Here is a 17,376-nt window from a genome sequence, read left to right as displayed (position 1 = left end):
AGCTTCAAACATCTTCTTCCGTACCTTGGTATCGGAAAACCGTGATTTTCATCGAAATGCGTATTCTCCAAAGAGATGATTTACAAACAGTTGATTTTGCAATAATTCGAAAAATGGATTCTAGCTTCAAACCTTGGTATTGGAAAAACTGGGACTTTTCAAGCCCCTGAAAATGGATGATGCTGAAAGTTTTTAGTCGCCTCCGAAGAAATGATCTTCACGACAGTTGTTTGTGTCAGAAATCCGTATTCTCCAGCTTCAAACTTCTTCTTTCGTACCTTGGTATCGGAAAACCGTGATTTTTCCAAGTCCTAAAAATGGATAATACAGAAGTTTTCAAGTCACCTCCAAAGAGATGATGTACAAAACAGTTGTTTATGTCAGAAATGCGTATTCTCCAGTTTCAGACTTCGTCCTTCACAGCTTGGTGTCGGAAAACCGCGTTGCTTCAGAGGCTAATATGATAAAGAGTAAAAATTCAGATCGTTTTCGGCATAAAGATCCAAACAACAAAACTTTTTGAAATCAATAAATAGACTTCACTCCAAAGTACAAATTATTATAAGATTCTTTTCCATCCGTATTTAGACCTACCCTACTTGTCTTCCGAAACTTTTTCCTAACATCACCTCTATGTGCAAACATCCAGGCACATGTATTTGTTTGTTTATTTGCTGCCGCTCTCACTTGAGGACTGTTTAACCGCCCCCCCCCCCTCTCGCATAAGCAAAACACCGTGCCAAACATGTTGTTTGTTTGTTTGCTTATTTGCCCATTCGCTCACTTGCATTTTTGAGCAGCTCCGTTGCAACCCTGCGCCCGACAACCAGCGACCCGTTTACGTCAATATTTATTTACCTGCCTGTTAGCGCGTGTGTTTTTGTTTACTTTCGGTCAAGCCAATTAAGTTTTTGTGGCTGCAGGCCAACTCCACCACGCCCGCTCGCCACTGCAGCCAAAGCGAAAGCCGAGGTGCGCCGAGCCGTGCTAAGCCAATAGGCACTCAAAAAACCTCTTTCTATGCGCGCCACAAACATAAATTATTTAAATGAAAATATTAATAACCACAAATATGCAATATGCCGTTATTTGTGTATCGTGCGCTCTTGCATATTTGAGCGAGTTCACTTGTATTTGGCTTACAACAAAAAATGTCACATATTTTATGAATTTGCCAAGCTTTGCAAGCAAAATAAACATTTGCATGCGTTTAATAATCAATCAGATTTGCTTTGGTCGAATTAATTTTTGTGTATCCGGCATTGGTGAGTGAAGAGCCCCCTTTTTTGTCGAAAGGATTATAATATTTCATTAGTTTCACTAATGTTTGCTTTGTTGAGGTTGTGGTGCAGAAGCATCTTTTTCAGTCGTCAACTCGATGATCTAGTTATAATCACATTTGCATTCTAGATGCAATATCGACAAAAAATCAGAGTTTTCTCTATATTTGCCATATTGGAGAGCTAAGCTGCCATTAAAACAGATTCCAGCAGAAGTTTTAAATCCAGACTTGTCAAGCAAAATTGTAAGAAATTTCATTTCTACTCTATGGAAACGTTCCGTTTGTTTATTGTAGATACCTGCTGACGACAGCCCTACCCCACGGCGCTCAAAAATACAGGGGATCAAATAAATGCGTTGATCAACGCCCTGAGAATGAGATTGCCAAACATTCTTCGCTACCAATTAGCAGTTCCGAATGGACACACTAACAATCTTGACAGTATTCGTGGCAAATCTGAAACCTCTGCCGTACTTTGTGCCTGGCAATGCAACACTAAACTGTCACAAGATCAGATTTTACCGCTTTCTGGTATTAAACCGCCACTACCGTGCCGTGTGGCCGGTTGAAGCGAACTTCAAGCGCTACTGCTCCACGTGTTCGCAGAACGAACTATCATGTCAGGCCTCGCCTCGGAAGCTACTAACAGTTGAGCTCTTTAGAAAAAACCGACACAAGGTTCCTAGTAAAATCTATTACATGCTTGGAAGCGTGGAATATGAAAATGAATGCACGTTGCTACTAAAGTTGAACTTTCTTCAACATTTAAGGAGTTTTGGTAGCTTTTAAGAAAAACAAGAAAAAACTCTAACATTGATTGCACAGCATCTATAATATCATTCACAAATACAAGAGATTCCAGACAAAGACTTAATTTTTATAAAACAATTCGTATGGCAGCTATAAATGCCTGAGTTGTAAAAATATCTTCGGAGATTATACCTTGGCTTTGTATAATAATCCAAACCGAATTTTCTGAATATCTCAAAGTACAAAATATTCCCTGCAATATATTGACTGATTTTTCAGTTTAATAGTAGTTATATGCTATAAAAATCCGATATCGACGGTTCCGACATATAAGCAGCTGTTTGAAGAGAAAACTTCGATTGCACAATTTCAAATCGATATCTCAAAGTTTGAGACGCAGCTCATCACGCTTGTCATTTACAAATACAAGGAGGATTCCAAAGTAAACAGGATTTTTTGAATCTAGCGCCCCCTGGTGGCGCCATTTATATGCCGGCTGGTGCGTTAGAATCTGCTATCTTTATCGATTACCAAGTGAGAATTTCATGACATTTCACTGATTGGAAGTGAAGTTATTGCGTTGTAAGTGTCAGTATGTTTGTGTTATCGGTGCGAAAATGAGCTTCGAACAAGGAGCCAACTTAAAATTTTGTTTTAAAATTGGTAAAACTTTTACCTAAATGTTTCAATTGATGAAACAAGTTTATGGCGAGCAGAGAATTCACGAGTGGTTTCAACGTTTTCAAAGTGGTCGTGAGGACATAAATGACGATCAACATGTGGGCCAATCAAAATCCGTGATCACCGGAAATTCCATCGAAACTGTGCGTGAATTCAACAAAAATCAGCCGAAATCACCATTGAAATTCATAGAAATGGAATTAAACATCTCCAAAACATCGATTTATCGCATTTTGACCGAAGATTTGGACTTACGAAAGGTACGTGACTGACGACCAAAAATTACTCAGAATCCAACATTCGAAGGACACCATTGTAACCGATTATTTGGAACACTCTCCGTATTCCCCTGATATGGCACCGTGTGACTTCTTCCTTTTCGGAAAAATGCATTTGCCCATGAAAGGAAAGCGTTATGCAGACGTAGAGGCCATTCAAAAGGCTTGCACCGGCATACTGGCGGCCATACCGGCCAACGAGCTAAAACACTCGTTCGACATGCTTTTGGACCGTGCAAAAAGCTGTATTGTAGCAGAAGGAGACTATTTTGAATAAAATAAATGGATTTTGCCGAAAAAACCATTTGTTCTGTTTTTTTGTTTAAAGTCCTGTTTACTTTGGAAAGCACCTTGTATATTTTAATTGGTCCCTGACTTTTCCTCCTTGGTGTTACAAACTTCGTGACAAACTTAATACAACCTGTTCAGGGTATAATGACGAAAGAGATGAAATAGTACGGCGGATTCATCACACATATGTATTTTAAGAGCTAGATCGCAGGGACGAAGAGAAACATGATAATACTTTCGCTAAGGCGGTAAGATGAGAAATAGTTCTAAGATGATATAGATCAGGTTACTCAGCGAATATAACCACAGCTGCTTACTGAAAGCAGAATATTGAAGTCCAGAGTTCAGTAATCCGAAGGTTCCATATTAGAAACCATTTCAGAAAATGTATTGCCTATTTACAAATTTACATCAAACATGCAAGATTTTCATTGATAAAGTAATGACATTTGGGCATGTTCTTACAAATTTTTTAAACCAAAACTGCAATAAGTAATTAAAACATCAGTTAGCTCAGATACAGAGAATTTCGTAAAGACAAAATACATAGTAACTGTCGAAAAAGGTTTTTAAAGATATAAAATATAGAAAAAAATTCAGATTGCAAGCTCCTGCTAGTTACTTTTTAAGAAGCAAGACCATGAATTTCATAAAAAGACATCGTAATAATGCTGATGAGCCTGGGTCTACTGACTGAATTGCCGTCTCAACTTACCTTGTAAGCTCGCTTCTTTTTTAATAACTCTACACGCAGAATAAATTTATACATTCTAAAATACAAAGTAAGCATTTTTTATAAACCCTGAAGCCAAAGGAGAACTTACCTTAGATTTTTCAACAATCATGAGTACTAGGTAGAAGCAAGATAACTCCTGCTTGGAAGCAGAAGGCAGACCACCGCTTGGCAGCCAAAATCGTGGAACGCTACGGTGGCAGCCATGGTGAACATGTAACTGAGCAAAATGCTAATACACTCAAGTGGGCCAAGAAGAAGGTGAGTGGGAGCAAAATTGACAGAGCAAGACCGGATGCGGCTGTTACAAAATTAACGGTCAAGTGACAAAGGTCGCATGAGGGAGAGCGCTCCTAGGTAAAAGGCCGCGTATCGTTAAACTCGGTGACTCAATTGAGCTTGGCGTGATCGACTACAGCAGAGACGATGGTGCTATCTACCGAGAAGAATGGAAGAGAGTAGCTGTGGCTATCTCCGGAGTCCTTTTACAGATAGTTCCGCAAATTATGAGAATGGCAGATGTGCCGATCACCGATTGGTGGTCCTCAATAAGAGGGCAGTGTCTCGGTTGGGTAAGGTATAGAACGGAGCCAGATTGGAGGCTGTGGACAAAGTAGAACTTCCGGTAGGCCCTAGGGCTCGGTTCTGTTTGCTGGCAGTACCGACCTCTGCTAGTTAGATAGAGTAGTTATAAAATACTGCAATCCGACACTGCCCACGCATGCCAAAAGGGTAATAAGGCTCGAAAGAACGGTGGAACCTTATCAATTAGCGCTGATTCTGCTAAATGTGGAGTCCGCCGGTCCTCTCAGTGCAACCAAGCCAACCATAAGATACGGATTCGAAAAGGTGGTCCTTAGGAACCTCCCAACGGATGCAAAAATAATGGAGCTCAAGTTGCAGACGTAGTGCTATTGTCAGAAGGGAATGGTTAATCGACTAATTAGATATAGAGCGCTTCGTCAGTTGGCGATTCCATCCTCAGTATTGAACGGTTGTTCGAGGAGGTGCGGTTCGAAAACTACGCTAAGGAATGTGGAGTTGTAATGGCTGCTCTTGTTTGGTGACGAGGAGTCATAAACTGCTGCCGTTCAACGAATCAGGTCGATTTGTATGGTGGTCCGAAATAATATTAACGATATTTATTTTACTTAATTTCTGTAATGCTGATGATGGTGACGGCAAAATTAAAATGCGACGATGGAGATTTCTTGCTTAGCTAATATACATATGCCACACAATCTTGAGGTGAAACCACCTTCCTTATTGCTGCGAGGGAGCTTGGCTGAGGTTGGCTTCTCAGAGTTCAAAGAGAGAAAGCATTCCCATTACAGACCATCGACCATCAACTGCTCATTCCGTGAGACTTTAAGGAGTTGAAAGGTTTATTCTTGCTTAGTTAGCGGAATCCTAATAAGATTTGCTGTCTAGTCGCCCACTTATAATAATAGTAGGCACTTACTGGATTACCATAACATGTCTAACTCATTAACGGTACTTCATAAACGCTGAGAGTCGTTCCTCATTTCGTTCTTAGCCCCACATCCCTTAATATATCATTTAAGCACACAATGGCAGACAAAACCTTTAGACATTCGCCTAAATGCCGAGAGCAAAGCCAAATCGATTAATTTCCGTCGGCCAGCTGTACATACTAACTGTACAACAACTACAACAAATATGCATATGCTAATAAATCATGCAACATTGACAGTTTTATTTCAAAAGCGCCTCGAAACGTCGCGCGTTGCATGTGAAAGCAGAAGAAGAAGGTCAGAAGATGAATCAGTAGACGATTCAAGCAAAGAAAGTGGCGCAAGAAATGTGACAAAAGAAAGGAAGTAGGCGGTGCAGTAACAATTGACCGCTCACTAGCATTTATTGTGAGATTGTATTTGTTTAAGACGCGCATATGATCGATACGCTGCCAAGTTGCGAGGTAGGGGCACAATGCTAATGGATTTGAAGATGTCTTTTCGGTGGAAAATCAGTGACAATAGCGAAGCGTTGGCGGCAATGCGCTCATTGAAGGGCGTCAGTTAGATATGTATGCATGTATGCGCTGCTGATTACACGGTGGCGGTTAGTGGCTCATATTTGATGTTGCAACACGCGTCAATATTTATTGTGGCACAATTTTCTATAGATTTTTGTTGTAGTTTTGAGCTGTGCGCGACACGAGCAGCTGCTAGAGGGTGCTTTTGTCAATTATTATTATCTTTTTTTATTTTTTTTCTTAATTTTTTTTTCAATTATTTTTCAAAATTTTCTGAATTTTTTTGTTTTTTTTTCAATTTTTTTCTGAAATTTTTATGTTTATTTTTTCAATTTTTTTCTCAACTTTTATTTTTTTTTTCTCTTTTTTCATTTTTCATTCTCCAGCGCCTGCAATAACACTTCTGTCATTCTCCTACTTGAAATAAATTTTATAATCGAATCATAAAATTCAGCTAAAACTATAGAAAAAACATTTCTTTCTGCTACCAACATTCCACGAACGCGCACAGCACCTTTATGCCACATGCTCATATGTATGTACATATGTGTGTGTTTGTGCCACCAACACAGCTTCAGCAACGGCATCAAACAAATAACAACAAAACAGTTAATAACAACCAACCGGTGTTTGCTGAAAATCTCATAACTCATTACCGGCAGCACAAAGCAGCTACAACAACAACCCCCGCAAGCAACAACAAACCTAGCAGCCTTTGTTCTGCATCCTGCATAACGATCGCGGCCAGGTGTTTCAAACACTTCAGCACATCCTACGCCGCATTTAGTTTTACTTTTTCTCCACCGGTGTGCAATACGCTTGTTGTTGTTTTTATTGTACCGCATACCGCTTCCTGCACACATACACACACTCTCCCAAGTACCGTTTTGCAAGCGTCCTTTTTTCGCTCATCCTGCTTTGTAGGCGATTTTCGGGGATTAGCCATAAACGCTTGCACCGCTGCTACCTGCGTGCGTACAACAAACAACAGCAATAATAATAACAACAACTCCGCTGCGTGTAATTGCATTTTTGTAGGTGTGTTGGTGTAGGCGGATCAATTGCTGCTAAGTACACTGCTCCGCAACCCCGCTGGCTTAGAGTCCTTTTTTCCACCGTTCACTCAACGCCGGCACAGATTTTGGAAAATGTTACAACAACAACAACTACACCGGGGCATCAGCAGCAATTTTGTTTGGCAGTAAATTAGAAAATTGAAAAAGTGTTTTTGTGTAAATTTCATGGTTCTCGGTAATTGTTGCACGCTGCTGTCTGTTTGGCTGACAGTTTGTCTGTTTTCATCCTGCCTAACTGTCTGTTATGGTTTTGCATTGTTGGTGTAAGACATATCGATGTTTGCACAGTGGTGCGGACGTGTTTGGCAATTTAACATATTTGAGTTCACTAAGTTGAGTTTTCGGATGCTAACGGGTCTTAATGGAACCTTTATATATGTATTTATTCTAAGAAATATTGTTGTTATTGTTATTAGATTTTTTATTAAAGAAAAGCATCAAATATGAACAAAAATATATGATATGTAATAATATAATATTTTTGGCTAGTTTCTTCACTAATTTGTAGCATTGAGCTTACAGCTGTTATATTAGGCTGGAAACTAATGGTAATAAATTATAAATCTCGATCAGGTCAAATCTGGATCAAAAAAATATGAATAAGATGCATTTATTTATGACAACTGTACTTTACAAAATCTTTTTTTTAAAATTACATTTTAAAATTTAATACATGTGGCAACCCTTTTTAAAAATATATTTTATTTTGTACGTTTAATAAAAGATTTTAAAAAAAATGTACTTAAAAATTGGATCTAAAAAAAAAAAATTTTAAATTTAACACAGGTGGCAACACTCGTTCAAAAATATTACAAACCTTATTATTTTTTAAATTGAAATCTTTAAATAATCAATTATTTACTTTTTAAGATAATAAAAATTTATAAGGTGGCAACCCTTTTCAAATATACATATACCCTATATTTTATTGCAGCCCTCCTCTTTACAGATTAGTTTTACGGAACATTGTACTTTGAAATATGTATTTGAAATTTAATTTTACAGTTATAAATTTAACACTGGTGGCAACTCTTCTCAAAAATATTCTTAACCCAATTATTTTTTAAATTAAGAACTTTAATGAAATAATTCAAATGTTTAATTTCTAAGAGTATAAAAATTGATAAGGTGGCAATCTTTTTCAAAATTATATTTTTTAAGGTCTCTTTTTAAGGAGTTGGAACACTGCAGAACTTTGAAAAAATCAATTTTTTTTCGTGTATTACTGTTAATTGTATTTTCGAAAGCCTTTTGAAATTTTATATATGTACTTATGTATGTATAAACTTTAAAAATAAATCTTAAAAATAAATTTTAAAATTTAACACAGCTGGCAACACTCCTCATAAATACCTTTGACCGTATTAATTTTAATTTGAACTGAAAATATTTGAAAATATAAATAACTAATTTCATCATTTAATTATATAATAAAGGGTGGCAACTCTTTTGAAATTATATTTATTTTAGGAGAGGAGGTTTCCAGCCAATGTAGTACCTTCAAAAAATCAATAAATCGCATGTGGTACCGAAAATAATATATTAAAAATATAAAAATAAAAAATTAAATTTTAAAATTTTATACAGATGGCAACCTTTTTCAAAAAAATAATTGATCAGATTATTTTTTGATTGATGCTGTTAATTAAATATTTTTTTTTAAACTGTATTTTAAAAATTCTTGAAAACATTAAAAATAAATTTTTAAAATTTTATACAGTTGGCAGCCCCTTACAAAATTTTTTTTATCAGATTATTATTTTATGATGCCTACATTAAAATATTTAGTTTAATTTATCGTTTAATGGCATAAAAAAATGATACGGTGGCAACCCTGTTTAAAAATATATTTGTTAAAAGTCTCAACTCAAAGGTTTATACCAGTGTGATACCTGCAGAATACGTTTATTTTCATGTGTCAATGAAAAATGTACTACAGAAATCCTTTTACAAATTTAAAATTGAATTAAAACAAGAAAAAACGTTAACTTCGGTTGCACCGAAGCTAAATACCCTTCACAGGTGCATTTCTGTTAGTAACTATGTGTGCAGTTTGTATGGAAGCTATATGCTATAGTAATCCGTTCTAAACAAGTTTTTTAGAGATTACATTGTTGCCTTAAAAAATAACATATATCAAATTTCGTGAATATATCTTGTCAAATGTGAAAGTTTTCCATACAATCATTTGATTCCGATCGTTCAGTTTGTATGGCAGCTATATATTATAGTGGGCCGATATCGACCGTTCCGACCAATGAGCAGGTTCTTGAAGAGAAAATGACGTTTGCAAAATTTCAAAACGATATCTTAAAAACTGAGAGACTAGTTCGTGTATATACAGACAGACGGACAGACGGACAGACGGACAGACAGACAGACGGACATGGCTAAATCGACTTAGCTCGACATACTGATCATTTATATATATACTTTATAGGGTCTCCGACGATTCCTTCTGGGTGTTACAAACTTCGTGACAAACTTAATATACCCTGTTCAGGGTATAAAAATGTATCGCAGTTGGCAACACTCAGATAAAAAAGTTGACCGAATTATGTTTTAGTTTGATTTCAATATTAATAAATTTCATTTATTTTATCATTTATTTCTTGTATATAATAATTTATAAAGATGCCACTCTTTTCAAAATTATATATTATTTTGAACTTCTCTTCTCCCCTTAAAAGCAAAACTTTAAAAAATCAATTGTTCGCTTATGTTTACGAAAGTAGTATTTTCAAAATCTTTTGACAATTTTAAAAATAAAGTTTTATATATTTCACAGGTGGCAACCCTTTTCTAAAACATATTTGACTAAATTATTATTTCTTTCATACGTATATATGGAAATAGCTCCTTTATTTAGTCATTTTATGGCAAAAAAATTATAATGTGGCAACCCTCTTCATATTTTATTGTAGGTCTCCAATGGCTTCGACCAGTGCAGGGCTTTCAAAAAATTATTCTTTCGTATATTTTGAAGTTTAGGAACCTCAAAACCCGATCTAAACAAAATATTCAGAAATTGTAGCGTTGCCTCGGTCAATAATCAGTGCCGAATTTCACCAACTAAACCATGCCTGGTCTCAATTCTGGTCTCTATATCCTATAGTGTTTCGATATCAGCAATTTCGACCAATGAACATCTTTTTGGGAAAACGTAAGTGTGGAAAATTTCAGATCTATAACCCAAAAACTGGTTCGCGTAAATTTATATAACGGTATAAAAAAATTTTCAAAATTTAAATTTTTGTCCACCAATTACTGCATTTTGCCCCACTATCCGCTGGACCGCTACTACTTGCAACTAACTGCTTTAGCTAATCCCCCTGCAGCGGCACAAGGAGCCTCGGAGCTATCTATTGTTGTATTGCAAATTCGCTATTGTTGTTGCTAATTTGATTTTTTGCTCAAACTTATCCATTTGCTTTTGTTGCCAGCATATCTGCAGCGGACAAGTAACAACTTGTTTTGCCAGGTGGTCGAATAAGCAGCCAGTTGATCGGCTGGTTGGAAGACACAGATGCCTGTATGTTTGTATGTGTATACCTTGCACCAGTTGTGGAGGAATGCCTGGCAAAATACCCTCACGGGCGTATGAAAATATACACACATACACACTATGGCGTAGACATGCCTATGCAGGGTGCTGTTTCAACAGGCCTAACCCGATGCAGGGGTTGCTTTATTTGATCTGCTACAGTTTCGGCTTAAATGCGATCACGCTACATTTCATAGCTGATTATACCAACCTACCAGCATACCTATAGACATACATATAAAATACCTTCCTTGCCACAATTGGCAAATGCGCAAAAACTTCGAGTTCGCTCAGCACCAAATCGCCCTTATGTCTCAGTTAGAGCACCGCTAGCCATACGCTACCCCGCACTTCGTCTTACACATACCTGCCTGCCGTTCACTTGTGACATTTTGCCATTTCCATTGAGGCATTTCGCCTTAAGATCTCGATCGTTGAGTTTTCTTTCTTTTCATTTTATTGCGCAGTTCACTTTTACGCTGAATTTTCGTCGCCTTTCTTGTTTAAGCGCCTGCGCATATGCATTGTTCCAGTGGCCGGTGATTTATTGTGCTCGCTTGTGAAATGCGTGGCTCATTCGCATTATCTTGTGGCGCTACAAATGCTCAGAAGGTGACACTCCCCAGTCCGCACACACAATGCAGTGAGTTGATTTCAGCTTTTGTGGCAAGAAGAGTGTATGAAAAAGGGAGTCATTCTTGGTTATGAAATTGTAGCGAAGCGAATTAATGGTCTCTGAGAGGGTTGGGTGATTACTTATTTATAGGTATTTAAACATTTATTTGGCTTGGTTGTGTTCACTAAAAACTGCGTAGTTGCAAGTCAAAGAGACGCACCAATCAAAATGTTTAGTACCTTAATAGCAATATAATATATGTATAACAGACAATATACAATATATTAAATTTGAATCGATGCCTGCTTCTACCACCATAACCCCCAAATTACCTTCACATTAGCCACCTATTTATTGAGGTTATGAAATCAAAAACTTTTCATGAGCATATATTGAATTGACTCAGAGTGACCTGCCTAGGATACAGGACAAAAGGACTCCACTAAGGCACAATTAACACCCGAAAATAAAAACTGGCGGATATGGCTTAATCGAATCAGCTCATCATACTAATCATTTTCATATAAACGTTTTAGGATCGCCGACGTGTTCTTTTCCGTATTACAAACATCATGGCAAAATAAATACCCCCCGTTTAGGGTATACAAATTTGCATGAGCTGAATCAACGTGAGCTGCTTTAGTAAATCCAGCTTATAGGACAACAGGACTTCACTGTGTTGACTTCACTCAATTAACTTGATATAATGGGTGATTCAAATGAAGGCAATTTTTTAATACCCTTTTTTGTCAAATTGTTATGTTATTTTTGTTCAGTGTATCTTTTGCGCGCTTCGCTCAATTTATGGCCAACATAATCGCCTTACTGAGCTTTATTACTATTCGCAACACCTTCACCCATCTTGAGACCCAGCATTCGTTATTGGATAATATTCAACCGAATTGACCACGTCAAGCACGCAGTGAAGAAAATATAGTAGCTGAGAGTGTACACGAAGGCCATGGAAGAACCATTCGGCGCTGTTCGCAGCAACTCGGACTGATGTGTGAAACGACTTGGTATGTAATCAAGCAAAATTGCCTCATTTGGGACGAAGAGCAACCTGAAGAGTTTCAAGAGCTGTTATTTTATTCAGAAAAAATTTATTATGATTTGTGGGCTGGTGAAATCATCGGTCCATATTTCTTCGAAAATGATGCCGATGAGACCGTAACCGTTAATGACGTTATTGCGCAACCAATGGATGTATTGAAATAACATTTCGGTGAGCGATAATTTCACGTTTTGGGTCGGTTGATTGTCCACCAAGTGATATCACACCGTTAGACTTTTTCCTGTAGGGATATGTTACATCTAAAGTCTATGCGGACAGTCCCTCTTCGATTTAGGCTTTGGAGCAGAACATCACGTGGGTTATTCGCCAGTTACCAGTCCAAATGCTCGAACGAGTCATTGGAAATATGACTAAACGGATAGACCATCTGAGATGTAGTGGACAACATTTGAAAGAGATAATCTTAAAAAAAAAATGCCAAATAATGACAATACATATTCCCCATTAAACTTGAAGTTTCTGTGTGGAGGGGGACCCTCGAAATGGATCACCCCATTTAAAGAAATCGAAAGGTTATGTTCGAAACTAAATGTAATTTATAATATAGACACAGAATGCACGAGAAATCAAGTAAGTTTGAGAAATCCCTTGGCTGCCGTTTAGAGGCCAGACAAGCTATAGCGTGATAAAGCTATATATTTTCACTCAGTATATTTTATATTGACAGTATGAAGTGCAGTTCGATAATAAACTTTATTCGTACATTGTAATGCTTTGACTACCTCCAAGATTGTTGCAGAAGTGTTAGAGCAAATAAGAAAATATGTAAATATAAGTCTGTCAAATATTTTGAACAAACTAGTTTTCTCAGTCAAATACTTTACGCTATTAGATTGCCGTACTGTTAATACCAACTCTTTCAACCTAATCTTGTAAGTCCTACTATAGTATCTGGCTCTACATAACTTATACCGGGTTTTCGAATAGGGATAATACGATTTCTAAGTTTCGTTTCGGCCATTTTTAATATGTCATAATCTGTAATTTTTTTTCTTTGAATTCTATAATATTTGCAATTACATCATGGACAGATATACGTAAGAACAACGTTTACAAATTATTAAATTTTCTTATCAAAATAATCGTTTTCCAATTGCAACTTTTCGGGCGCTTTTGACTTGTTATGGTCGTAATAATCGCCCGTCTGTTCTCGCTATTCGTCGAATTGATGAAAATTTCGAGCGTACATTTTCCTTACATAATCTTTAAGTGCCACTAAGATAAAGCACTGCTCGGAGTAATGAAAATATTGCTGCCGTTCAGGCAAATGTTGCTGAAGACCGCAATTTGTGGATTCCCAGGCATTCTCAAGAATTGGGATCATCTCAAACCACAATCTGGCGGGTTTTGAGAAAGGATTTGGACTTGCATCCGTATAAAATTGTTCTCACTCAAGAACTGAAGCCATTAAAAGACCATAAACGTCGTGAATTTGCTGATTTTGCCTTGGAAAAACTTGAAAACGATAACAATTTTTTTTAAGAAGATCATCTTCTCATATGAGGCTTACTTTCTTCTACAGTAAATAAATGCAACTGTCATTTGTCATGCAAATAAAATTCACAAATTATGCATGAACAACTATTATATTCACTTAAATTGAGAATTTGGTGTGTTTTTTGTCTGGTGGAATAATCGGTCCATTCTTCTTTCTAAATGAAGCTGGTGACACCACAACAGTCACTGGAGAGCGGTATAGATCGATGATAACCAACTTCTTATGGCCGCAGTTGGAAGAAGTTGATTTGACAACGTCTGTTTCCAACAAGACGGAGCTACGTGCCATACACACGTGCAAAAACCGTACTAAAAAAAATTTTTTTGAAGATTAGATTATTTTAAGAAATTGTGACATTGAATAGTCTCCAAGAAGTTGTGTTTTAACACCATTAGTTTACTTTTTGTGGGATTATTTGAAGTCATTGGTTTTTAGCAATAAATCTGACTGAGCATTATTGTTAAGAAAAGAAAGTAAAGGAGGAGTGAAACGGTGTCAAAGCTCAGGCGACGTACCACAACATTTTCAATGTGACTTTCATAATTAGAAGTCAATCACTGATGAGGAAGTACGAGTATAACTGTGAGACATTTATATTGAATAAAGCCGCAACTAAGTAGTAATACCAGTTATTAGCACATTGTGAGAGTACAAGATACTTACTTATACTAGATACATACATATATCCTTCTTATGGCAGTAGTCAAATAGACTTTTAGTGATTATTGGACTTCTCTGTTTGTTGAAAAGGCCAAGCAAAGTTATGATAATCAATACTTATGGCGTTTTGGTAACTGTCAAAATCAATCAGTGGAAGATTGTCATTCCTCAAAATCAAGTTTCTATGGACAAGTTGGTGTCACAAATGCTGGTCGCCTTGTGAATATAAGAAGTTCACTTGCATTTTGAAAATTTTCGATTCTATATTTCGAGATAATCCTTTCGTTTGGGTAATGGATAACATTCTTTTTAAAGAAATCCTTTATTTTTTCAAACGATGGCCTTAGTAATCTGTATCTCACGCCCAATTGCATATACAATATGGCGTTAGAAAGTTAAGATCTCCTACTTCCTCTCAGAAAATTTTGTGATTGCTTGTCTCAGTATTGCTTGAACACACATAAAAGGTGGACTCCAGCAAATAGAATTTACGCCATGTAATAGAAGTTTTTGTCGATAAACGTAAATCGAGTCAATTTTGCGCAATTTCGGTTTTGTCAATTCGGTTCCGGTAATTTGAATGTCAAAGATGCACCATGCCGTGGAAGAGCAATCGTCGGAAATAGCGTCAAAATATTTCAAATATTCGACTATGCTCATCATGACAGCATTATAGATTGACTGCGAGAAAAGTGTTGTTATCTTTTTAGCAGGTAATCATAAACTCTTTCCATGCTTCCAAACTCTTAAACTTAGGCTTTTTAAGGAAATCGTCTTGTCTGCAACATCATTTACGGATCGCGAAGGTCTAGTAAGTTCGACAAGCTCCTCATGATATTAAAACAAACAATTCAAAGGATATCTAAGCATATGTAATTGTGTTAAATATTTATGTGCAATGTGTCACCTAAGGACCTTTCTAAGATGAAGTCATAAAATTAGTGTGTTAAAAAGTTTACGAGCATTGGCCAGGTGGTCCACATGGATGCAACAAAATATTCAGCTGTCAATTATGCAACAAATTTCATATGATAATAAAACATGCAAGGACACTTACGGCAGTCACCAAGGTGACATAAGACTGCTTGAGAGTGTGTGAGTATGAGCGTGTGTCTGTGTGTTTGTTAGAAATTATTTCTGCATCGAAATTAACAAGCTGAGCATTTCACACCTTTTACAATTTTATTACTCAAAGTGCAATAATAAAAAGTGAATCTTTTAACACACGACACATACACGTACATGTATATATGTATTTATATATATGCATAAATGCATTCGTGTATGTGTGTGCGATCGTAAAAGTTGTTTAAATGAAATTAAAAGATTTCAATTGACAAATGTTTTACAGTTTTTTGCTGGCATTAAGTTGTCAGCGCAAGAAAATTTGAAAATGAAATCATAAAATTAACAGCAAAGGACTCTTTTAATGACTCCTTGACTGGCTGTAAATGTGTCACGGCTGTATGCTAAACATACACACATAAAGAGGCATGCATACATATAAATTATATGTGACTTTATTTGTTTGCATGACCGTTCGTATGTAAAAAGCCCAAGTACCAATCTGCGCTCATATATTTCACCGAAGATCCTTTGATGTCCTTTATCCTTTTAACAAATTTTTATTGCTTTTTTTCACTAGCCGAACGTTCGTAGCTGTTCGTCTGATCACTATTATTAGCATAGCGCTAAGCTAGTTTTGCTAGCAGCAGATTTACTTATGACAATCCTCGGCTTTTTTGCTTTCTTCACACGCACTTTTTTCACGGTCGTCGAGCAGCAGCGTCTGATAGCCGCCAGATACTCCTGTGTGTAGTTTGGAACTCTACAAGTACGTCTGGGTAGACTGCAGCAGGAAGGAGGAGCCGATGAACCACACGGAGCCCAGGGTGTACACGGTATACAAGGCCCACTAGGATCGCAAGAGCTAAATTTGGCCGCAGGATTGCATGGATTGCAAGAATTGAAAAGATTAAACGGCGTAGGCGAAGCACATTGCTTGCAAGGAGCTCTTACAGTCGCAGAAGCACATGGTTTGCAGGGTCCCCATGGATCACAAGGTCCACATGGACCGCAAGATTCGCACGGCCTGCAACAACCACCAGTCGAGCGACGATTATATGAACCGCACGATAAATTGGAACAGCAAGTTCCGTTCACACCGCAACGCGAACCCCCACAAGGGCCAAATGGACCACAAGAATTGCAAGAACCGCAACAACTTCGGGAACCACATGGACTGCATGTCTTTCCCGCACTATGCGGTCCACATGATTCGCAAGATGCAAAACAGCCGAACTGTGCGCAGGGTCCACAAGTTCTACATAGTCCCGGCCCGCATATGCCACAAGGGCCACATGTAACGTTAGTTCTTGAAAATCCGCACGGTCCAACTGATGTGCCACGTCTACTGGCGCCACAGCAGCCATTCGCACTGCAAGGTTCACAGACCCGAAATAATCCACGAGATGCATGTGAAGTAAACGGATTGCAGGGTCCGCCTGTTTTCGCATGACGCGCTATATTCGTATGTACCGCAATTTATATAAGTTGTTGTAGGACTGCATGGATCACAGCCGCAATTGGAGAAATAACGCATTTTTTACTGTGAATTGAGGTGGATCTGCTCGAAGAAAGAGTTCTAAGTAAGGATGTGCAATTTAATAGAACTTTAGACTTACTTTTGACTTAAAATTTTGGAAAATTTGGAATTTCGATTAGCAGTGAGAGCCGAAAAGACGTAACCAAAGGAATTATTTTAATTAAAAATTTAAATTTCAAAAAATATTTTAATCCAAAATGAATTAAATGTCTAATGTCCTTTTTAGAAAGGATGTGAAAAAGACAAAGTAACTTTGATTATAATTTGTATAGTCTAATTCTAATACGTTTA

General features: G+C 37.2%; 1 protein-coding gene across 1 annotated transcript; it reads right to left on the bottom strand.

Moving 5' to 3' along the window:
* Positions 1 to 15,772: 15,772 nt before the first annotated feature.
* On the bottom strand, positions 15,773 to 17,024 carry LOC126753742 (keratin-associated protein 5-1-like; the record flags this gene model as incomplete). The annotated part of the gene is made up of 1 exon (XM_050465411.1): positions 15,773 to 17,024. A coding segment is annotated over one exon (864 nt), but the record flags the coding sequence as incomplete, so codon positions are not given.
* Positions 17,025 to 17,376: the final 352 nt, after the last annotated feature.

The sequence above is a fragment of the Bactrocera neohumeralis genome, chromosome 3 (genome assembly GCF_024586455.1).
Source record: "Bactrocera neohumeralis isolate Rockhampton chromosome 3, APGP_CSIRO_Bneo_wtdbg2-racon-allhic-juicebox.fasta_v2, whole genome shotgun sequence".
NCBI lineage: Eukaryota > Metazoa > Arthropoda > Insecta > Diptera > Tephritidae > Bactrocera > Bactrocera neohumeralis.
The sequence above is the reverse complement of the archived record's forward strand: the minus strand, read 5'-3'. Positions and strand labels throughout refer to the sequence as shown.